The sequence below is a fragment of the Poromitra crassiceps genome, assembly GCF_964638095.1.
Source record: "Poromitra crassiceps genome assembly, chromosome: 13".
Classification (NCBI taxonomy): Eukaryota; Metazoa; Chordata; class Actinopteri; order Beryciformes; family Melamphaidae; genus Poromitra; species Poromitra crassiceps.
This window is the reverse complement of record NC_139644.1, coordinates 25,086,550-25,111,554: the sequence shown is the minus strand read 5'-3', so window position 1 is coordinate 25,111,554 and position 25,005 is coordinate 25,086,550. Positions and strand designations below refer to the sequence as shown.

The following is a 25,005-nucleotide window of genomic DNA, read 5'->3' as shown; positions in this document are numbered from 1 at the left end:
ATAATTAGGCTCTCCTGGCTGAAATGCTCATAAATGGCTTGAATGTGGGTAAATTGGCTCCTAAGCCAAGTCTCTTGTTTCTCTGCAGTGGAAGTAAGCTCTGGGGGGTTCCAGCCCCTTTCCCCTGCCAGCCTGTCCATCTGTCCACCAGTAGAAGTAAGCTCTGGAGGGTCTCTGTCCCTTTCCCCTGCCTGTCTGCCCGTCTGTCCACCGGTCCCCACAAGTCCCCTCGCAGTCACAAGTTCCAGCTCCCCACAAGGTTCTCTGTCCATGTCCTGCAGGAGCCACCAGTTCCAGCTCACCCCAGGCTCTCGGTTCCTGAGCTGTGGGGGCCACCAGCTCCTCTGGCTCCTCCAGCTGTGCCTGCCGCTGTTGCCACTGTTGTCAGCTGCATCTGCCAATGCCCAGCCTGAACCCCGGCGGCCCGCACCCCTGCCTCCAAAATCCAGTCCAGTCCAGCTCACCGTTTGCTGGACTCCGATCCAGCACTCCAGTTTCCCGGCTCCATTCGGCTGCATAGCGGGAGAAAGGGTAAGTAAGTTAAAGCCTTGTTTTGATCTTGAATCTTGTCTGCTGCCTCTGTGTCTGCACTACTGGGATACCAGACACTTCACTCTGGCTTTAACTACAGCCTCTGAAAGACAGTTACGGGAGGAAGTAGTATTCGGCTGCATAGCGGGAGAAAGGGTAAAACATAGGGCAGAAATAATAATAATAATAAAACATAAATAGTTTCTTTTCTTTTTAGTGCCCCGTCTGACACTTGATGCCCTACGCACAGTGCGTGATGTGCGTGAATGTGGCAGCAGTCCTAATCTGGATAGGCGGGCATAAAAATTCTCCAGCACTGGACGGAAGTCCAGAGCCTGAACGGCCCGCATCCCACACAGGTCAAAGACTGAAAACACCTTGTACAGATTAGGTGCTGAGGCAGTGACTAGTTCCCATATCCTGGCCAGGGCTTGACCCGGACGGAGGCCATCCAAGGTCTCACGCTTCTTCTCCGTTGTATGGTCGAACGCGGACAGGAAGTCTAAGTAGGCTAGCTTCCTGCAAGTATCATCCATAGAAACCTTCAGCCTGCGGAGGAGACGTATGAGCTGGTCTCGCTGGACTGAACAGCTGTAAGTCCGGAGCACGTTCATCAGCTCCTCCACTTTCACTGTCCCATGGCTCCTCTTGTCTAGCCGAGTCAAAGCACTCCTCACTACCTCGTACTTATCCTGCAGTATCTGTTGTATATGCTCCAGTGACTGTCCATCAGAGGAAACAACGCTAACAAACAGAGGTTTGTCAGGATCTTGTTGGGGGGTCTTCTGGCTTAGAGGCCCTGATTCCCTGTCCTGATCAACCCTCCCTTCTGCATCAATCCGACACAGTGCCTTAGACATGGCCACCCACTTGTCACGTGCAGTGGAGGATAGACGCTCGTGGACCTGTTCTTCTATACTGGCTGTTTGCTGCTGCTGTTTGTGCTTGCCATCATTTTCGACAACATTGTAGAACTCTGCGTAGTTGAGGTTGCCATTGGGATGCAGGCCGATCATATGCAGCAGGCGCTGGTACTCCCTCTCTCTGTAAACCAATCCCATGCTATTGTACAGCTCTTTGAAATCATGGCAGTTGACCATGACGTCACCATTCTTGTCCATCAGTTGGAATGCAGTCAAGTTGTTCCCTTGGACGATCTTGATCATGGGCTTCAAGGCTTCGTCTGGTAGTGGAACCCCCAGGTTTCTTAGGAAGTCACTATAGCAAACCCAGCCAGAACAGCTACCAGGTCTAGAGCTGGAGTAGGGCTTAGATAGATTCATGAAGTGTGTGTGACTGATGGGCATGCCATAGTAGAGTATGACCTTCTGTAGATCTTCCTGTTTGACACATCCAGTCTGCTGTGTGTCACACAGCTTCAGATCCGCCAGCACTGAACAGATCTGCTCACACAGCTTGTCCCGCAGCAAGCTCTCCACTGTTCTCCATGAATCAGATGCCAGGGACACTTTATCAGCCCACTGTGTGGTCTGCCTCTCATCTGATGTATTATGCTCCTCCACAGTCTCCTCAGTGATGTCCAGAGGTTCAGCACTAGTTGGTGAAGGCGGAGGTACAATCCTGCACACGGGAGTGGAGGCAATGCTGGTGTTGAGTCTTTCCAAGCTGGGCAACTGGATGAACCCAGTGTGCTCCGGGTCCAGCATGTTGAGCAGCTCTCCGACCTGGGAGCAGCTCAGATGGGGCCGGGAGAGTCTGGGATCTGTCCGGCCCGGGCCCTTGGGGTTGAGCAGGTAGCACTGTGGCATCTCCAATGCAAGTTGCAGAGAGGACCTGGTGATCCAACCCACTGCCTCCCCATTTAGGAGGCAGAAAATGTCCTTCACTCGAGAGTAAATGTCCTGGGGATAGAAGTGGGCTTCCTCTGAGTTGGCATGCTCAGAGGCCCTGCCATTGTGAAGAGTCGTATTGCCATTTTCTTTGACTGGGCTCATGAAGTGTCCCAGGAAGTCTTTCCATTTCACTTGCCCTGTCTCTCTTACCCCGTAGCGGCTGGTCAACTTCTGGAAGGTGTGAGGGTTCAGGGGAAAGAGGAAGTTGCTGAGAACAGCCCTCAGGACATCCCACTTAACCAGGCCAGAGTCAGTGGCATCACACGCCTGCAGCGTCTGCAACACCGGTCTTGAGTTCGCACACAATTTTCGGTGGAAGAGATCATGCAGCTCGTCACCGTGCATCGGGCCTCGGATCGGGGAAGCTAGAGATGCTGGAGATCTGGATTGGTTTGAGGAAACCCTTTCTTCGATCACAATAAACAACAGCAATCCCAGACAAGCAAGGTCCCCCCAGATGTTTCTGCGGTGCCTTAATTGGGAATCATTCATCTTACTTCCAAAGTCGTCTCTGAGCTTGTACAGTGAGTTCCTTTCATTTAGCGCCAAAGAGAACTTTCTGATCTGGTTTATTAGGTTGGTAGTGATGCAGTAGGTGTGTGCTGGATCGTATGATAAAGAATACTCATAATGCTGTGTGAGACACACCTGGTCTATCGTTGGCCTAGCTGCAGTATTATCTGTGTTCCGCTCCCTGACTCTAAATATGATTCGGTCTCTATTTCTTTCACCATGTTCTATCAAGTTGTGTACGCGCTCAGTGACATAGGATGGAAGTGCCATAGAGTTTGCTCGATAGAGATTGCCAATAGTGTAGTCTCGGTAGCAGAACCTGGCAGGTCCCCGAAGCAGTGGGTTCAGCAGCCGCTCAAAGTTCCCATAATGATGACTACCATAATCTCCATTGTTTGGATCAAAGGTCAGCAGTATGGCACCGTTATCAATGTCAACGGTGTTTGCAAACCAGTGGAGCAGCACAAGGCTGTGCATGGGGACAGAATGGCCAAAGTTGATTTTCTTCAAATCATTGATTGTATTGAGCTTTTGAACAGCTGACACAGTGCTCAAGGTGAGGAGCATAACTATAGAGCAAAGCAGGTGTCTTCCTGGCATGTTCATTTTCCTGTGGAAATTTGACAGGGGCGTGTATATAGCCTCAGCTGGGATGATTCATGACATCACTGATGATGTCATAGACATTGTGACATCATCAGTGATGTCATAATTCCTTCCCTGCAGAGGCTAGTAGAACTGGCCACTTTCTTTCTTTGGGACATACATACATATATATATACAAGACCCTCTTATAGTCTCTGTCATTAAATCACTGATGATGTCACTAATGCATAGACATTGTGACATCAATAACTAAACAGTGACATCATCAGTGATTTATGACACCACTGATGATGTCACAATGTCAACAGTGATATCTGATGTCACCTTACATACTTATCTGCTATAGCTTACCGTACTATAGGAATCAAGGAAACTCTGTCCTCTGTCAACAGCACACAAGGAAACTCTGTCCTCCATATATCTCCGCAACCGGTTGGCCAATTGATATGGAACTTTATACAGGCATTGGAAGAGACATTAGGTGACGAAGCCGGTTTTTCCATTTTCCCAAAGTTAAGCTATTTTATGAGAATTTTCCCTTAATTTCCTGATGATGTAATCACTGATGACATCACTCACTGAACTGAACTCTGTCCGTCTGAATCCATTTATCTCTGTGATGGGTTCAGTGTCGGCGCCACGAGTGGGCAACTAGGGGGCAGTGCCCGCTCACTTCACGTGCCACAATGTAATCAGTCCCCGAACAGTCCATGCTATTGGATAGTAAAATATGAATCCGTCTGTGTTGTTTACAATAGAGTCTGTAAGCTGTTATGCACTCTTATCATTCTGTAAATGTTTTTAGCTGCGGCCAACAGGGTCAGCAGCTCTATTAAGTCACTCTCTTGGTTGTTTGGTTGGTTGGTCTGTCGGTCGGTCGGTCTGTCGGGCCACAAAAAATTCACCATGCTTTAGGAGGCTGAAATTTGGCATGGAAGTCAAGTGTGTGTGTGTGAGGTGTGTTTGTGTTTGTGTTCATGCCAGTTGGCTAAAAGAGGGGGACATTTCACTATGAGTGGATGACCTCACAATGGAGTGGTGGAATTCGCATATCTGGTGGCAGGCAGCTACAGTATTGCGAATTCGCGCTATTTACTAAATACCAAAAAATGTGACAAACAATATCACTCATGGAAATTTGATTTATAGAGTAGCCTACCACAGGAGTCCGGAAGTAGCAATTCCAGTTCGTAAGGGAAAAGGCAATGGGATTTTAGTATAGGGATTTCGGTTAAATGCATGAAATAAGGTCTGTGTCATAAAAGTGGTCCACATTTGTGAAGATGATCCTGCTGAACACAAACGTTGTGAAGATGATCCTGCTGAACACAAACGTTGCTGTTTAGATGATCCTGCTGAACACAAACGTTGCTGTTTCATCAACTCTTGTTAAACCACAGACATTATTTCATGCATTTAACCTTAACCGAAATCCCCATAGCCTATACAAAAATCCCATTGCGTTTTCCCCCTACCAGCATGGCGGCGATTTCTGGGTAAGCCTACAAAAATACGTCATCCCTGCGGTAGCGACTCTATTAACAAAGTAATGTAAGAATTCATTTCAAACTTTATAAAATTACAAAGCAGCAACGCACCCATTTAGGTCACAAAATTAACATAGTCAAAACCCAGTATAGGCGGCTGACCGTATTGGTACATTTCCACAGGATCCGTCATTTCGACGCTTCTCATTCATTTCCTATCTAAAGCAGACGTGCAATGCTTTCTGGTAGCACCACGGTGCGTTTCGAGAGGGGGCGTCACGTTGGCTGCGCTCTACATTTGCATAAAGTTGAGGTCCAGGCTATTTTATACAAATCAGGGCGTCTAGCATGACTCACTGCCTCTGGAAACTCCTGAATCTCATTATTACTTGTCTGTCACCTCAAAATGTTTTCAGACACACATTTCGGTGAAGTGTTTTCTTGCAAACCCCCCGTCCTCTTACAGCCGGCCCCCTTTGGATGGATAGATGAGTTATAATCCTGCTTGCATTTTTTTTATTTTCACAATGCAATTATATTGGCTGAGACGTATAACCTGTGTTTTGTGCAGGACAAGGAGAACCCAAATAAAACGGGTCATTTTCCAAGGGAAACACAAGAATAAAAAAACAATATTTGCATATTTACAGTTCTATTTCATAATATTTGTGAGGTGACAATTCTTGGGTGGGCACTTTTTATTAGTTGAAATTTGGCTGGGTGTTAATAACACATTTTTCTGCGGTGTGACAAACTCAAAACAGCCTATTTATGTTTGGTTTTGAAGGACATCATCACACTGCCCATCTCTCTCTCTCTCTCTCTCTCTCTCTCTCTCTCTCTCTCTCTCAAATCTGGCTAGAAGCCAGTCAGTTAGAGGTACGTATTCCTCTGTCCACTGTTTCCGAAACAGATCTGCCATCTACTGCACCTGTCTCCAACTGCATTTGATGTTCTTTTTACAAATAGTCCATGTGGTAGTATTGGCTTGGTTTTCAACAGAAGCTGGTTTGGTGTTAGGGCTTCCAGGTCCATTGGATCATCAGACATTTTGGAAATTGGTCACATGACCTTCTGGATGGTTAGTGAGGACTGGGGAAGAGTTTGTACCAGAGTGGTTAAAGCGTTTCCTTGGTGTTGTCCAAACATTCTGCCTTAGCAACAGATGGATGTTGACGTTGAGAAAATTGCAGCCACTTCCGATTAGGAAATTACAGCAACAGCACGTCAGTATTTTGGCGGTTGAATATGCAGCCATGTAGATAAACCTCGTAACACCGGAGACATGGCAACTCCTCTTCCTCGTTGCTTTTTTCATTAATAAATTAATTTGACATTATTAACAGTTCCTTTGACTCTCCTGTCTCCGTAGAGGTTCCATCACATCACACATCAGACTTCAGTCGGTCAGAGAAATACCTTCTCCTCCTGCTCCTTCCCTCTCCCTCTGGTCATTCATCCCTACCTCCCTCCATGATCTTGCCCATAGCACTGTGTGCAGGAGGCGGTCAGGGCTACGGGTCAAGATAACTTGATTGTCACGGGCCAGGAGAACTTGATGGGCACGCTCGTCTGGACGTTCTTCTCCAGGAAGTTGAAGATGGGGTTCCACCAGGTCCTCGACAGGCAGTTGTTAGGAGCATGGCGTAGTGCATGTGTGTTGGCCATGGTGTGGTACCACCAGAATATCCTGGTGGTGACAAAGTAGCCACTCACTACGTCGACGCTGTAGTGCTCATGGGAAATCAAGATGCAGATGATTCCTGTGGCGCTCAGCACCCAGCAGAGCCAGTGGTACCACCACATCCACCGAGGAGAGTACTCTTTAATGAAGAGGTAGGACAGAGTCAACATGACCGTATGACCGCTGTACATTAAGTCACCACACATCACCTGAGAACCAGTCACTTGAAGACCACCTCCCGTGATCAGGCTCAGTATCCTCCTGATCTTCCCTGTAGAGTCGTTATGCAGTTTGGGAGCGCAGACAATGTGTTTGCTAGGCAAAGGCAGGGTGGTGATGTACATGGTGATACAGCGGTACATGTACAAAGTCCCAATCAGGAAGAAACAACGACGACCCACTATAGACCTGTGTGTGAGGAAGATCCACTGGACAGTCAAGACGCCGCACAGGATGATGCCGTTGACCTCTGAGACGGTGAAAGCCCAGTGCATGCGGTCCACATAGTCGAAGAACTTGTCAGGCAGTGGTGGGCAGTCCGACTTGTCAGGCACACGCTCGTGGATGATGGTGATGATGATTATGGTGAGGAGCAGGTTGAGCAGGGCGTAGAGGAAGGCCACGCCCGTCTTCCACCACTCCTTCGGCAGCGGGTCGGCCTGCTCCTCGGGTAGGGCGATCTTAATGTAGTTGCGGTGCCGTTTCACTCTGTTGTGCACCGAGTGAATCAGATGGCTCTGTTGGGTAAAGCTGTTGGTGGCAGGCGTACTGTTGCCGTGCTTGTTGCCATCGTCAGTGGACTCGGGAGATGAGGGGCGGGCATTGTTGTCGTTGGTGACCGTTGACAGAGTAGGAGGTGGATCTGCTGTTGTCAGGGTATCTTCCATGTGGGTGCATTAAAAATTTGCCATCACACTAAATGAGAACTGTGAGAACTGTGAGCTCATTACTGATGATGAGAAAAAGTCGAGACACGCACATCCAAGCCTGAATAGGGCAGGTGCAGAGCTCGAGGCAGAAACTGGTAGAAGAAAAAAGAAAGCTAAGGTAAGGCTCCAAGTTGAGTGTATTTAAATACTCAACTTGGAGCCTTGCAGTGTGCGAGATTACTCATTACTGATGATGTCACAATGTCTATGACATCATCAGTTGGTATGACATCATCAGTCATTTATGACATCACCAATGAATCACCACTCAAGTGACATCATTAATTACATCTTCACTGATTTTTTTCCTTCCAGCTTTTCAATCAAACTCGTGTCTAGGGGAATTTTAGTACTATATACCGACTATTGTAACATGAATGGACAGCAATGAATGAGGCTGATTTACCAATTGAAGTGAAGGCTCACTCACCCAATACGTTTAGCGGATGCGGCCTCCAGAAGCTTCCCGGCTGGTCCCGACACTTCGCCAGCTCAACTCTGTAGTTATGTGAGAGGAATCCATAGCAATCCTCCCACATTCATATAGTCCCAAAAGTAGGACAAAACAAAACTATCAAAACAGTGCAAAACAACACGCAGACTAGTCTGACAGAATGCTGCGTTCAGGGCCACGCCACTGCTCCACTCCTCTGGATGGTACGGACCAAGCTCCCGGCTCCCGTGCACATGTGCAGCATCCATCTTAACAAACATTACGGCAGCCCCGTGGGACCAAAATGGCGCAGTTTTCATTATCAATAAGCAAACCACCGCCAATGGATAAATCAGCCATAGCAAATATAAGTGAATATTATCTACATGTGGAAAGGGGTGATTGTAACACTTGTGTATATGATTGGTGATGTCAATATCTCCCCGATGCAGGGAAGGATTTTTTTTATGACAAAACTGATGATCTCACAATGTCCATAACATCACAATAGCACTCGATGATCAGTGATGTCACTCGAGCAATTGTGATGTCATCCCTCATCAGTGAGTGATGTCATCAGTGATGATGTCACCAGTGATGTGACTCAAGCAATTACAATCTCGGCAGCGTTACTAATAGGGCAGCATTCTGAGCATGCTCAATTGAGCAATGTCATCAGTGATGTCATCAGTGATCCCACTTGCGCAATACAATCTTTCTTTAATAGCGCAGAGTTTACTACTATACAGTATAATGGTAGTAAATAGTAGTAAATTACATCATCAGTGATGTCAAGTTTGAAGTGTTTTCTGAAAATCGCATTAAAAACGCATTTATACTTCAAGTCATTAAAGTGGTCCTCGTTTGTGAAGATTCTTGCTGAACACAAACTTCGCTGTTTCATAAGCTTTTGTTAACCACAGACCTTATTTCATGCATTTAACCGAAAACCCCATATAAATCCCATTCACCCTACAAGTTCCATTAAGCTAAAGTTAAGACATTCATTAGAACATAATGTACAATCAGTATGGCAGGAGTATTGGGATGAGCAGGAAACTGGAAGACATCTGTATAACATACAAAGGCATGCTGGGGCTGGGAGGAAGGTGGGCTGGAGCCTGGAAGTGAAGGGAAGAAAGTATCATCACCCGTATAATAGGTCATTCGCTCTCTCATGGAAAATGCATACACTGTAGCCAAGCAGAAACTGTTGAACATAATACTACTACACTGTAGGAAATACAAAACAGAGAAATGTTATTTTTCTGTCACTGTGGAAGGCTAAAACATCAAGACTTTTCATTGGCAGGTCTATTAGGGAAAACAGCAGGCAATATATACACATAGGCTATATTATCAAATTTCTCAAATAAATTGATTGAGTAGTTGTTTCTTAATCTCCTGTTCAACACTCCAGTCCAGTTGGTTTGCTCATGCACATTGTCAATTCAGTTCAGTTCAGTTTGAATCCAGTAGTTGGCGGTAATGCAACACTTTGGGGCCAACTGCTATTAAACATCAAAGAATAAGAAGAAGAAGAAGAAGAAGCATGCACAAAGAGCATGGAAGGAAAGAGACGACACTCCGGCCATTTTTGGAAACAGAATGCGCCTCGCAGTGGTCAGCTGCGGTAGCGCGGGCCCCTATAATCAGCCTCTCTAAACAGTAACTCAACGGGAGAACACTCTAAATTTCGTGGATTCACATCTTTTCTGGGCGTACTGCAAATCTTGATTGAAGTGGTGTAGTGCAGGGATGTAAAACAACAACCATATTGTGGAAACTAAGCTGTGGAAACTTTCTTTTAGTTTTTTCAAGATAAATAGCTAATGAAAAGGACCCGAGGTTAAAAACACAGCAACGCACTTCTGACGGAGTGGACGACAGCCGCATTTACTATTTATCTTGAAAAAACTAAAAGAAAAAAACGAAAAATTTTGCTTAGTTTCCACAATATGGTTGTTGTTTTACATCCCTGCACTACACCACTTCAATCAAGATTTGCAGTACGCCCAGAAAAGATGTGAATCCACGAAATTTAGAGTGTTCTCCCGTTGAGTTACTGTTTAGAGAGGTTGATTATAGGGGCCCGCGCTACCGCAGCTGACCACTGCGAGCCTGTGCGAGGTTCTTTTGGCGCTGTCACGCTTCCAAAAATAAAAAATGGCGGAGGCTGCTGGGCGCTGATGTTGCAATGGGGCAATATGGAGCTGTCATTTCTTTCCATAAAAGTTCTTTGGCATGCATGCGCATTGTTGTTGCGGAACAAGGAAGGGTAATGGTAATGACTAGCCATTTATTATCTTAGGAAAAACGTACCGGTACATAGTTTTTGTTTTTAATAATAATTTTCGGCAGAGATAGCAGCATAGATACATTTATAAATGTTTCGTTAAAGTCTATATTTTGGATTTTGTTTGCTATAACCAACAAGCCGGAGTCGCTGTCATTCGTTAACGTTAATTGTCATTGTGGTACGTGGCCTGTCCTGTCACAGACACACACACCGCAAGTGCCAGACTTGTATTCATTTGTAATTGCATTTCATTGAGAGACGTTTCTGGAGTAACGTTAGCCGAATCTCTCGAACTAGCTAACGCTAACGCTAACAGTCTGTAGCTGCACCATAACCACCATGTCCTGTGTGTATCTGCTGCTGCTACTGAGTCTCGGGGTGTCAGCGGTGGAAGTCCAGCGGCCTCGCGGTGTTCCTCTATCAAGTGAGTATCAAGGATTTCATTACAGATACTATTTGGAGATGTCATGGCACTGACTTGTTTCCCCCTGTTGACCCCCAACAGAGCGGCAGTTCTATGAAGAGGATAAACCTTTCACTTGCCTGGATGGCTCCCGCACCATTCCCTTTGACAGAGTGAACGACGATTACTGTGACTGCCAAGATGGCTCTGACGAACCAGGTGCATTCATCTCACATCTTGACAACCAAGATACTGGAGAATCCTATCAGTCAACAAGCTGAGAATTATTTTGAGACTGTTTGTTATTCAGTATTTTGTCACAGTACACTGAATTAAATACATCAGTCCCTCAGAGAAGTCATAGGCATCTTACTCTGTCAGTACCATCCTTTATCAGTCGGCTATGGATTTGCAGGAATAACACATTTCTGTTCTTGCAGGCACTGCTGCTTGTCCCAACGGCAGCTTCCACTGCACAAACGCAGGTTTCCGATCAGCCTTCATCCCTTCCTCCCGCATCAATGATGGTGTCTGTGGTAAGAATGCCCCCCCCCCAAAAAAGCCCCTGAATCGTTTATTCAGGCATGCAGTGTGACCAGTGTTTTGATTAATTTGTGTTTCCTCTACAGACTGCTGTGACACAACAGATGAGTACAACAGTGGTGCTGCCTGTCAGAACACCTGCAGGTGAGAAGGAATGAATTAATTTATTTGTCAAATCAAAAAATAAGAGTACAGCAACAAGCATACAGTAACAAATAATTCATCAGGATATCACAAAAAAGTCATCAAACTTATTTCCATTGTGGTCCCGAATGTCTTTGGAGAATGTCTTTGAATTTCAACTGACATACCCACTCTATAACATCTAAGGCATGTTTCTGTTTGTTGTTAATATTTGTTTGTTTTTGTTCCATGCACTTAGACTCAAAATAAATTTAGGGTCAATTTACTTTCTTTTTTAATCATTAACATACTATGAGTGTGAGACAGTTAAGTCAATTGTATATATATAGCGCCAAATCATAAAAGTTCCCTCGAGACACTTTTCAAATGCAGCAGGGAAAAGACCAAGCCGAGACTAAGAGTGTGTTTGACCTGAAACCTATGATGAATCCAAATGTCCATGATTCGTCCGTACTTGTGTACTGTGCCCTCGCAGACTTCAGTTGTACTTACCATGACATTATACAAGCCCCTGATGGACAGGCCTTTATTTCTATACAACATATAGGCTACACACATTCAAACTTTAAAAAACCCCATGTATTATAATGTACGGTATACCTGGGGCCTATACCACGAAGCAAGATTAGTGGCTTAGCGAGGTAACTTCAGGTTTAACCCTAGGTTTGCCATACCCCGACGCTAGTTAACTTCTTACCGAGATAGATCACCATAGCAACTTATGCTCTAGTAGGCTAACCTGCTTTGTAGCAGGTTAAGTTCAGAGGATAAGATCAAAACCCATGAAAGACACACCTGCTTACCAATCAGCTCTCTGGAAACAGCGAGTTGCCATTCATATGGTCCCCATATGAAAAATACATTGCATTCAAATGAAAAAGAAAAAAAACAGGCCCCTGTTGAATTAATTGAGGACTGAAGCCTTGCACTTGTTGCAGGCTACATTTAAATTAAGCCCTACTTACCACTTTGGAATATGTTTTTATATATTCATTTTTGTGCTCTCAAATAGGCTAGATACGTTTGACCCCGCTGATCGATTGCAGCTGAACGGTGAGTGGAGAAATATCACTAAACCGGCGTAAAAACGTTACATAAACGTCTCCAAACCGCAAAGGAGCTGAGGCTGACGTTAGGTTGGACATGGTCATACATGCCAGAATAGCCACAGTGATACTCAACTTGCCCGCGGGCCATATGCGGCCTGCAATGGATTTTTTTTTTTTTTTTTACACAGTGCACCTGAACCTAACTAACTATCCGGTGTGCACAACATTGTCAGACTAAACTCCGGCTGACATCCCAAAAACCTATAATCCGCTACAGAAAAATGTATACTGTTTGTTTATTAACTGGCCCGTGGCCTTCTATCATTTCACAAAAGTGGCCCCCGGGCAAAGCAAGTTGAGTATCCCTGGCCTAGTAATTGGATCGCCTGCACACAGATTATTCATATCTAGGCTACTCCTGCATTTTGCAGCTGCAACTGTGTTGCTTTTGACCTGTATGATGTGATTGAACAGAACTTCATATTATTTCCAGCATAGTCCTTGTATGAAATATGGAGATATCCTCTGCTGCCAATAGCCTATACTGTATGTGACGCCAAAATAGGCTATTTTTTATAAATGAAATCTATGCCCGCATGTACCGGGTCGATTCAGTTCAGCAGCCTTTTTTAATTTTATTATCATTATTTTTTTATTGATAGCCTATTAGCTTATAGGATTAATTCCATCAGTTCGACCAAACACATCATGAGATCATTATTCATTTGAGCGTAAATGGTCTAAATGCCTACGGATTTTGGACATTTAGACAGATAGATTACACATTACTTCCACTCGCAAAAAAGACATGCCGGTTTTATTGAGTTTATTGGAGAGGATGAATTGAGCTGCTGTGGATATGTGGAGGCAGAAACCGCTCTTCAAAGAAATGACTGATGTGAATAAAAGCGGTAACTTTAGACAGTCATTTGGGAAGAGACTAATAATATCCAACATGGATTTTGATTCTGACATACAGTAAAGCTTCACGATTTGCGCTTTGAATGAATGAGGAAATAGGCGTGTCTGGTGCTGTAAAAGCTGGAGCAGTCCATATTGGATTGTGATTGGCTATTTGTTAAAAATCACGCCTCTTTTGCGGGCACGAGCTCCCGTGCACGAGCATTTTCATGTGCACACGCTCTCAACTTGATTAGAAAAACCTGGATCCACTTAACAAGTTGAGAACTACATTCGTGGTATGACTTAGCTAGAATCTAGCTAGATGCCAATGATCTGGTTAAGCCAAACCAGATCAAGGGACAGATCCTGGATCTGCTTATCCTACATTCGTGGTATGGCCCACTGATCTGTGCAACAATGTGCAATAACTGCTAAATAATCAAATGCAAAAAATCCGCACTGTTACGGATCTTCATTTTATTAACTGGAATGCACTGTACTCTTATTATTATTATTACCACTGCTGTATATAATATAATATTATGTATCTCACATATTCTCACTTCTTACTCAATAATACTTTGGTAAGGATTGTAGGGGAAGGCACATATTTTTGACACTTTATTGTATATACCTAACTTCTATTTTATTATTTTATTGTCTATACCTATTCTTCCTATACTGTCTTTATATTTTTCCCTACAGTACCTGAGTGTGAGCAACTGTAGCATTACTCAATTTCCCCTCTGGGATCAATAAAGTTTTTCTGTTTCTGATTATAGTTATAGAATACACCCCTTGGTGCTACTTGGACACATCATCAGTGATGAACCCGATAAACAATAAACAAACAAACAGGCTCAGATACAGGAAAATAAGAGAGAAAAAAATACATACATCTTTGACATTTAGCATTGTAACGTGGTGCTACCAGCCGCATAAGGTGCTTATGTGCTTGTATGAGATATTGTGCATGGGATCCTACGCAAGGGGTCCATGGGAAGCCAGCCGGGCAAGCCGTGCATCACCCCTAACCTCAGTCACTAGTCATTCTTAACCTTGTCAAAGTAGACCAAAAACGGGTTCCAGATAGTTGAGAACCTTCTAAGCGAGTTGGCTCTGAGGAATCTCAGTCTCTCCATCTGTATAACAGAGATCATGTCCATCAGCCACACCTGAAAAGAAGGTGAAGAGGAGGACCTCCATTCCTTCAAAATGAGTCTTTTGGCGACAGTTGTCCCCAGTGTCAGAGATTACTGCACAGCTGTAGGGAAGTGTTTCCTACTTGTTAAGTAAATAATTTATTTCCTGTGTGATCTACAGGGACTTGGGGCACAAAGAGAGGGAAAGCCTGCAGAAGATGGCGGAGATTGCCAAGGAGGGCTTTCAGCTTAAACAACAACTTGTACATGAGGCCAAGAGGGGCCAAGAAGAAAAACAGGTACTTTTGGGGATTGTATTGAGCAGGTCCCCCCCCAAGGCAATGGTAGGGGAAACACTCTGCTTATTTATGTTGTTTGAGTTTATTTATTGACTTCCTCTGTCTCAACAGGGTAAATTAACAGAACTCCAGGCTAGTAAGAAGGGTATGGAAGAGCAGGTGGAGGCCCTGAGAACTGTGAAGGAGACTGCAGAGCAGCCAGAAAAAGAAGCTAAAGAACGCCATCTGAAGGCCTGGGAAGGTACTGTATATTGACATGTGGCCAGTATATCACCATCTGCAGTTTGTATAGGCACCACATGACAAGGATGGATTATATCTACATCCCCACATCCCATATAAGTGACGTGTGTCCGTTTGAGCCGAGATGTGTGCACGGGATTTGCGCACGAGATGTAGAGTTTCTTTTTGTTTTTAATACCACCGTTGCACCACATGACGATTAGTCGACATTGACGCGACTTTATTGGTAGAAAGGTCGACTTGAAGAAATCATGCAACTCCTAGCACACTCATACACACACACACACACACACACACACACACACACACACACACTCATACACACACAGGCACGCACAGTGCCAGAGAGAAGGGGAGGGGGAGAAGGGTCCAACCTGCGCAAACCTGCACAACTGGGTGTGATTTCTTGTGCAAAACCGCGAGTCTCCTGAATATGATTCTGCCATATTATGTGCTGAGCTTACATTGTATAGAAATGAGTGCGTATGATCACTATTCCTGACCATTAATATGCAGTAAGAAAGTGTCTCATTTCACTCTATATCTTGTTTCAGATCAAAAAGCTCTCATCGATATGGAGAAGGACAAGGTTAGGATGGCTGAGGCTTTTGGAGAACTGGATGATGATGCAGATGGCTTGTGAGTATTGGTGCCCTGCAGAATTACTAGCACCCTTGATAAAGTGAGATTTATAAAAGCATACAGCATAGTGAAATTCACCAGGGAGGACTTTAATAAGCTTTCCAACAGAAGGTGCCAACAATTGTAACCCTTTCTTAAAAATCTAATTATTGCTCAATGAAAGCTGGGGATGTAACAATACCTTCAGTGGTTTGGTTTGTTATCTGTATTGGCCATTTTGAGTCTTTGTTACCCAATTGTGTTTTTCTATGACTTTATTGGATGACTTGCAGATATTTAGCGAGCCATTATTGTGATTGAGTGGGTGATCTTGTATTTTTGTTGATCTCAGTGTCTCTGTGGAGGAGCTTCTGTCCCATGCTGAGCTGGACCAAGATTCAGATGGTTCACTGACAGAGGCAGAGGTTCAGGTAAGATGATGTAATTCTCAACTCTGATCATCTCTATGCAGACTTCGGTGTTGGTAATTTTACACATAATATTAATAAAATGTGATTATCATAAAGTACAATTATCAATTGTAACAGCACTTTCTGAGCTGGACAAAACAAGACATGCTTCTGTCCTTGGTTCATTTAGGGATTGTTGGGAGGATTGGACAAAGTGGACAGAGCAGCTTTTGAGACTGTTTGGAGTAACATCAAAGAAAAATACATATCGGAGGTAAGAACCTGAATAAGATGAGATATAAGATCAGATATACTTCTATTGTCTCTATAGTCGTCTATCCCAGTGTAAAGAAGCATCGTCTTATCTAAATTTGTGACTTGGTCGGTGTCAGGCCCAAGCAGACACCCCAGCACCGGTGGAGACCCCGCAGGAAGAGGTGAGGGAGCCAGTCCCTGACAGCGACTCTGACCAATACCCTGAGGATGAAATCCCAGAGGAGGAGGAGGAAGAAGAGGAGGAAGAGGAAGAAGAAGAAGACCAAGACGAGGATGACGACAAGGTAAGCTGACTAAGTCTCTCCATCACCCTATGCTGTGGGAGTCTCACATTTGTCGCAGTGAGTCACTCTATCTGGGTTTGATATGCAGATCCCTCCTACGACGCAAACTCAGGAGAAGAAAGATGCCAACGAGGAGACCATGCCATCCTATGACCAAGAGACACAGACCCTCATTGATGGTGAGCGTGTGTATACTGTATATCATTTATGAGTGTATATTTACTAAACAGATTATGGATGGGCGATGTCCACAGTGGAACATTGCGTTGGATGATGACATTGTGGGGATGGGGGGGGGGGGGGGGGGGGGCTAGCAATGTATATAAATCTAGTCCATATGTGTTTATGCATGTTGCCGGATTGATGTAATTTAGAGTTTTATGGGTCTTTACTGTCAATTTAATAAAGTGTGTCTGATTCCCAGCTGCTCAGAAAACCAGGGATGCATTTGATGAGGCTGAGAGAGCTCTCCGCGAAGTCGATGATCAGATCAAGTAAGTCCTCAGCATGAGTATGAATGGGCTTCGTTCCCAGAAATGCAGTCACAGTGTTTGCTACCACAACTGCAGTGTAACTTTGACAGCTGCAGCCAAAAGAATATTAATGTTGTTAGCGGCATAATCACAGTGTTATTAATTGAACACTACAAACACAAATCTTGGGGTTGATTGACAAATAATACTGATGTAATTTTGTTTTTGCTTTTGCTCTGCAGGAGCCTTGAGAAGGAGATCTCCTTTGACTTTGGGCCGAACGCTGAGTTTGCCTACATGTACAGCCAGTGCTATGAGTTAACTACTGGAGAGTATGTTCACCCTCTGCCTTTGGAAGATGATCTTTTCTATTGATCTTATTTATTATTTGGTATCAATTCCCAATTAGGAGAGACTTATCACCTCCTTCATTTTCAGGTACATCTACAGACTCTGTCCATTCAACCGAGTGTCCCAGAAACCCAAGTACGGCGGATCCGAAACCAACCTAGGGTAAGAGAGTACCGGTGTCTGTCCGTTAAGCCTTCACAGTGTTATTTTAAGAGATCGCTTGACTAACCCTCATTCCCTCTCTCTAGGACCTGGGGAACATGGGCAGGTCCTGAGGGAGACATCCACGCTCTGATGAAGTATGAACATGGAACAGGGTGCTGGCAAGGCCCCAATAGATCCACCACAGTAAGTCTCGGCCACTCAAGCCTCTTCTCAGTCCTGGGGGGGGGGGGGGGGGGGGGGGGGGGGGGGGGTATTCCAGAAAGTGTGTTTAGTGAAAACTCTGAGTTTGTTAACCCTGGGATTATGGAAACTGCAGGTTTTCAGTTCCAGAAAGAGAGGTAACTTAACTCTGGGTCAGTTACCGTTGTAACTGATTCTGTGAACCTAACCTGCTCGCTGACAGGTTTTCTTAAACAGACCCTAAGTTTCTCTCCGTCTCCTCCAGAATGTATGTTGAACGTGAGTTTTTTCAATCAATCAATCAATAAATGTTCTATTTATATAGCGACAAATCATAACAAGAGTTATCTCAAGCCGCTTTGCTACCTTTTTAAATAGGTTGCATATTCTTAACTCATTCACCGCCAGTTTAGGACTGCCAATATTTAGCACAGGCCAAAGATTTTCATAATTGTTGGTCATCTTTCAAGACCCACAGTAAATTATCTATTAGCACCAGAGTGATTTGCAATACCTCAAAATGAAGATGTACGTCTCTGGGTTCACCAGGGAAAAAAAGTGAGCTTTTAGCATGTTCTGTACTCTACTTATAGCCATTTATATACACCCTGTTTTCACCCAAAATGTCTCTCTGAGAAAAGAAATTGCAGAAAATGGCATTTATGTACAGCACACAATATCATGCAGAACTCGCTCTCAATTCTTTTATTTTGAACTGTATTGACATCAGACATGTAAATATTATTCATTATGACACAAATGACAAAAAATATATATATATATATATATATATATATATATATATATATATATATATATATATATATATATGAAGTGCTTTTTTTACATTCAACAATACAGTTTGCTCAGTGTGAGTGAGTGTACAGACAGACACACAGACAGACAGACAGACAGACACACAGACACAGACACAGACACACACACACACACACACACACACACACACACACACAGAGAGAGAGAGTTCTGTCCACAGCTGCCTGCAGCTAGATCGCACCTCCTTCCCCCTCCTTCCCCATCAGCGTTTTCCTCCTCTCGTTCGGGCTGGGAGTGGGACGAATGCTGCGACACGAGTCACACGACACAGGAACGGGTCCGCGGCTTGGCTTTGGGACCAGGCGCTGCTGGAACCGGATCGATCATGTTCGTCACGGGTTTGACTAGGCAATCCAGGTTCGCCCTGCAGCAAGGCAGCAGTGCAGCGCGCCGAGAGGCGTTTCAATGCCGTTTTTTCCTCTGTACAAGGAAGCGCGTTTCTCTGTTTTTCCTCTTTTCCTCCTTCTTCCTCGTTTCAAACAACAGCTGCGGTATGTGTTTGATAACGTGCTGTCGGCTACCCTTTGAGGATAGGGACCAGATGACATGTCAGAGGCTGGGTAAGTGTTTCAACTACGCGCTGCACTCATAAAAACAAAAACACGTCAAACACGTCTTTGGCGTGGATGGCTATTTCTGATAAGACGTCAAAGACGTCTTTGGCGGTGAATGAGTTAAGGTGCTTTGACTGTTTAAATTTACTATATTGTTGAAGTAGCTGGAAAAAGTTACTGAATGCTGTTGAGCCAAGACACAAATACATGTAAAAAAAAAATATATATATATAACAAATACTGGTAACGTAGAGGTAAAAGCACTCTCCTTCCACTGGGGAGACCCAGTTTCAATTCCCAGTAGCGGTCCTTCCGGCTTGGTCAGCCGTTCTTACAGACACAAATGGCCGTGTCTGCAGATGGGAAGCCGGTGGGGTATGAGTCCTGGTCGCTGTACTAGTGCCTCCTCTGGTCGGTTGGGGTGCCTGTTCGGGGGAGAGTGGAACTGGGGGGAATAGCATAATCCTCTCACATGCCACATCCTGCCAGTGAAACTCCTCGCTTTCAGGTGAAAAGAAGCAACTGGCGACTGCACATATATTGGAGGAAGCATGTGCTCGTCTATGGCTCTCTCCAGATCGGCAGAGGAGGTGGAGCAATGACCGGGACAGCAGGGGAAATTGGCCAAGTACAATTGGGGAGAAAATGGGAGAAAAAAGCATAAAAAAACGTAAATAAATAAATAAACTTGATAAAAAAATAATTTGTCAATTGCTTTCGTTGTTCTTGTCATTGGACTAGTTTTTAGAGAGAAATAGTGAAATAAGTGGTGCGATGGTGCAGTGTACCGCCGTCACCATTGCTGCCGTCCTCACAGGACAAAGCACTAATAGGTTGATGTTCTCTCTCTTTCCTCTCAGGTGAAGCTAACCTGTGGGAAGGAGACAGTTGTAACATCTACCTCAGAGCCCAGTCGCTGTGAGTACCTGATGGAGTTCATCACCCCTGCTGTCTGCCACGAGCCGCCAAGCATGGACTCTTTTCACGGCCACGAGGAGCTCTAGATTCACTCCACTTGTAAGTTTCTTAGAATTTTAAGCCTTAATTTGTACGTACATGTCAGCTGGCCAACCCGAATAACGCAGTCAGTGGCCCAAGATTGTTAAAGGTTAAAGTCAAATTTTTGAGCAGAAGTACAATGATTTTGCACCAATGAAAAAGAAGTACATTTACATTCAACAATTCACCATCATTTCTACAAGGTGCTTATTGAAGCCACTTAATGATATTAATAAGAGCTTCATTATGTGTAGCTACAACTTACGAAGAAAATCATTTCCCATTGCGATAACAGTTTCGTATTAGAAGAAGAACAGAACAGCAGAGAGCAGGAACAGCAAGGTAATGCAACTTCAGTTGACTTCATTGTTGGTTACTGGAAACATAGAGAATTTACGTATTTTTCATTTTAATTTTGTTGAGAATTTACGCATACTGGATAGATGAGTTAATAGATGTTGTGTGTAGTTCTCCCTTTTAAAAGAGACAAATGTTATATAAAATGCTATTACGACTTACTCTTATTCAGTGATTTGATTTTGGTCAGATGGAGGCGTCTCCCATTCAGCTTGAGAAGTATTTCTCGTCTTCATGAATGATGGTGATATTGTAGCATAGGAATTGTACCTTCAATATCAGTGTAGTGTAGATGAGTAGTCTGGTCAGTGGGACCTAACACAACAAAGCCTCTAACCCCAATTACTTTACATATCCCCTTCACTCACCCCCATTTCCTCTTAGCTTCCAAGCTAGGTTTATACGTAGGTGCTCATCTTAAAATAGCACAAGGGACAGGTACATTACTTTCTGTATACTGGTAAATGCTGACTCCCTTGAAATCAAACCTGTGGGGACTAAATGTAACTGAGTTGAGCTGCCTCTAATGTAACAACTAGGAAGTGGTGGCTTAGGTGAACAAGCCACAGAAATGACGCGATACTGTATGTGCTCTCTGTTGCAGGTTGCTCTTAAGGGACCACAGGACTGCAGCAACATGAACCTGCTCTGCTACAGTGAGCTTCACCACCCTGGTCTCAGTTTAAAAAAATAGAGAATAAGGGAGGGAAATTCCAATGTGTAGACATATCTTCTTTTGTCTTTTCTCATATATTCATTAAACTAGAGCGTCATTCCATTGTTTTCAAATAAACTTGTTTTTAACATTATTCCAAACTAATTGCCTCCTGTTGTTTCATTGCCAATTAGTCATGCAGCCAACTTGTAATTAGTGATTTCTCAAGCCACACTGTATTTCAGAAGTAATTATACAGTTTTAAATGAAAACAAAATGTAGTCATTTTTAACAAATGTAGTTATTCTAACAATCAAGATTCAATTTAGCATTTATTAATACTACAAATTATACTTATAAAAGCTAAATACCATGAAATAACACATAGGACTTGGCATGTAAAAGTGTTTGAATTGTTGCCCATCCTTGTGGACACATTCTTGCATTCCCTCTGTGATGCTGTCACACAATTTTCCTTTGTCTACAATGATTTAATGTATAGAAAAATGTATCCCTACTTTTACTGTAAAAAAAATATATATATACGTATATATATATTGCAAAATGGAGGGCGTGCTACAATGTATCTTGCTATCAAATGATTCTAATCACTGTGTTGCCTCTAATTCCTGAGATGTGGTGTGCCGTGAAAGCAAGTCAGAAGAAACATTAACTATTTAATTGTTCACTAAGTTGATTAGTATACTGTATGTGCATACATGATGGTGACAAATGGCAATCTCTTCATGTGTTTGGTCAGTTATATTGTTTTGGCACTAAGTTAAATAAAAGAAAATTGGGTCACTCAGATTTGTAACTTTTATTTTTTTCTGGCATGTAAAGTACAAATAATTAAACAATTCCATGAAAAAGTCTTCAAGCGTCTTCAGCTGAAATCCCAGTAATAAATATCCTAGACTAAACTGAAAGGTTTATTTTTTTTTCTTTGTTAAATTTCGTCATTGTTCATTTGGTCATGTTTGGAAGTATGAGATTTAGTATTTCTTCCACTGACATTGGTGTCAGCAGAACTGTTTTGATCATTTTCACCTTTGATTTGTTCTACCATTCCAGGAAAATGTAAGAAAAACATCACTAAGTTACTGTGTCCCCTCTTCTAAATAAATAGACACAAAATACAGTTGGTTGAGAAACAGAAGGACCACTCATCCCTTCCCTACCCAATTGACTCCCAAGAAAACCTTCCTGCAGCTGTTGTGAGCTCTGTAATATTTTGCTGGAGCTCTTGGCTCGGTTGCCAAACGCATCTTGGCACTAAAGAACATCTTTGTCTCACTAGCATAAATTGATATTAAGATGATGTCAGCATGATGATGCCTTTGGGGAAACGCAACCCGATAATCATTCTTATATTTATCAACCCATCAGCATCGACAGGAAAGCATCTTGAGAGCATACAAAGCCCAGGACATGGCCTGTGTGCCTGGCTTGTTGCTGGACCCTCTTAATGGGCCACAGCCACGCTGCACGGCCCGTCCCATGTCCCGGCACTGTCAGGGGGTCTCAAGAGTGGTTGAAAAAACAAGACTGTGATTAGATTAAATAATCAAAAGATTTTCATTTAACAAGACAAACAGAACACAGGCAGTAAAGGCATAACATCTAGCACACAGCATGTATGTTTATACACTTCAATTAGTTAAATATAGCAGTGCATTCTTTGACTATGGAGAACTTTTCCAAATCGTACTTCTAAAGCTGTTTTTTAATCTATTTGTCCCCCTTTAAGAAACGAAATGGTGTAACCACAATTTTGGCAAACTTAAATCTTTTAAACTTGCAAATATAATGAAATAAACCATAAATATACACAAAACATACTTTATACGAGGCAATAATAATAATCATAATAAATAGTTTTTAAGTTAACAATAAGTTAAAACTACAAGCTTAAAGTCGCCCAAATAATACAAGTTTGTTGGCGCTATTTTGAATTTTTTCTGTTTAAATTATTTTATGTTGCAACAAAAGCTACCACAGACTTTTACAAACACAATTGAACACAGTTTGATTGAAATAAAATAATCTAACTAAGTCTAAAATCTGCATACACTGTAAGAACTGCAACTAATTAAATAATGGAAGAAAAAGAATAAATTGTACCCAATCAATGCAACCAAACAAAATCTTTGACCCATGTGTGTCCTCTATGGCAACATCAACAACACAAATACGCTAATTTAACAAGTGAGTCTTGATATGTAAAATAAATCAATAAATTACAGGAAAAAAATGATATTTGAAATTGACATGGGCTAAAACTGATGATATATTAGACAGTATTCCTTTCAAGGTCATTGAGAATTGCTCTATTAAAGGGATACTTTGGCTTTTTTGATGTGGGTTGTATCAGGTACTTACCGCCAGTCAGTGTATTACATGCAGTAGAATGCAGCCTGCGTGGTCCCAGTTTGGAGAAATGGAGACCGGCCGTGTCAGGCAAGTAGAACTCTGCTGAGTGAGCAGGGTCATGAGCAAAAATGTAAACAACAACAGAGAAGAAAAAAGCCTCCATACTGCTCACCTGGCATATTACAAGTCTCCACAAGCCCTGACATGCCAAGTTGACTTGAAAAGATGTAATTTACACCCTGTATTTAGTGGAAATCTGCACTGTATCCATATTGCTCTTGGAACACCTGTGACTTCAGCTAAAAACAGTGTAAATTATGTCTTTTCAAGTCAACTTGGCATCTCAGGGGTTGTGGAGACTTGGATTATGGCAGGCGAGCAGTATGGAAGCATTTTATGTTTTTTTCTTTCTGTTGTTTTTCAGACATCTCTACTTGCCTGACGTGGCCGGTCTCCATTTTCTGCAAACTGGGACCATGCCAGCTACATTCTACTGCATGTAGTACAGACTTTATTCAAGTACGTCATACAACCATAAAAACAAATCCAAACTATCCTTTTAAGTCAGTCAAATATGCAGTTTGTCTGAGCTTGCATGGTCAGAGCACAAATCAGGGGCTGAGGAAGTGATTATGGACATTTAGAGATCAGAGCTCTCATTGCTTGTTTGATTCTCTTAAAGGATCAGTTCACCCAAAAAATGAAAATTTAGTCATTATCTACTCACCCCCATGCCGATGGAAGGGCGGGTGAAGTTTTTAGTCCACAAAACATTTGTGGAGTTTCACAGCAAAACTGTTACAGAATTCTCCTAAACAATTGAAGTGGATGGTGAGCAACTTTCAAACGTCCCTTCCATTGGCATGGGTGTGAGTAGATAATGGCTGATTTTTCATTTTTGGGTGAACTCATCATTTAATGACTTTGTTCGTTTAGCGCATTTTTTTTCTGAACATTTGATCCTTTCGCTATTCCGCAAACCATTTCAGTGTGACGTTTAATTTCTTTTTTAAAAAATATATATCATTTGTTCTCAGTCAATATAAAAACAAAGCACATTGCACTTACTGTTCCATAGGAAAGTTTTTTTGTCTTTTTAAATGATTATTGTAGTTGCTCAAGCGGTGTAGTACTGTTGTTTCCTGCCATTGTCCTTGGCTCTCTACTGTACATTAGGTGTGGGACGAGGGTCTTTGTATTGGCTGTGTATGAAGGGTTGTCTCGGGCTGTTGGTTTGGTTGTGGCTAGACTGTACTGGATTGGACATGGCTAGATCAACAGCTCCAGCTGCAGTTCAACATGGCCTGTTGTCTTGTTTGTTTCTAAGGGCTATTACAGGTCTCACCAAGTGCTCAGTCTTACTGTACTACCTATTTCTCATGAATTCCCAGACCCAAAATAGCTAGTAT

General features: G+C 43.1%; 1 protein-coding gene and 1 pseudogene across 3 annotated transcripts; one reads left to right on the top strand and one right to left on the bottom strand.

Moving 5' to 3' along the window:
* Window positions 1-6,511: 6,511 nt before the first annotated feature.
* LOC310788435 (phosphatidylcholine:ceramide cholinephosphotransferase 2 pseudogene) lies at window positions 6,512-7,561 on the bottom strand (annotated as a pseudogene). The gene has a single exon. The product of its transcript is annotated as a phosphatidylcholine:ceramide cholinephosphotransferase 2 pseudogene (transcript).
* A 2,763-nt stretch (window positions 7,562-10,324) lies between these two features.
* Window positions 10,325-21,377, top strand: prkcsh (PRKCSH beta subunit of glucosidase II). 2 transcript variants are annotated; one of them, XM_083649521.1, is made up of 17 exons: window positions 10,325-10,759; window positions 10,841-10,957; window positions 11,179-11,274; window positions 11,368-11,425; window positions 14,701-14,818; window positions 14,930-15,059; window positions 15,616-15,700; window positions 16,035-16,113; window positions 16,283-16,366; window positions 16,485-16,652; window positions 16,741-16,831; window positions 17,077-17,146; window positions 17,368-17,457; window positions 17,564-17,638; window positions 17,725-17,824; window positions 20,073-20,229; window positions 21,173-21,377. In XM_083649521.1, exons 1-16 carry the CDS (start codon window positions 10,675-10,677, stop codon window positions 20,214-20,216), a joined length of 1,590 nt encoding a protein of 529 aa, XP_083505647.1. In that variant the 5' UTR covers window positions 10,325-10,674; the 3' UTR covers window positions 20,217-20,229; window positions 21,173-21,377. The 2 variants fall into 2 exon arrangements, with proteins under 2 accessions (XP_083505647.1, XP_083505648.1); XM_083649522.1 differs by lacking the exon at window positions 21,173-21,377 and adding an exon at window positions 20,507-20,537.
* The last annotated feature ends 3,628 nt before the right edge of the window (window positions 21,378-25,005 follow it).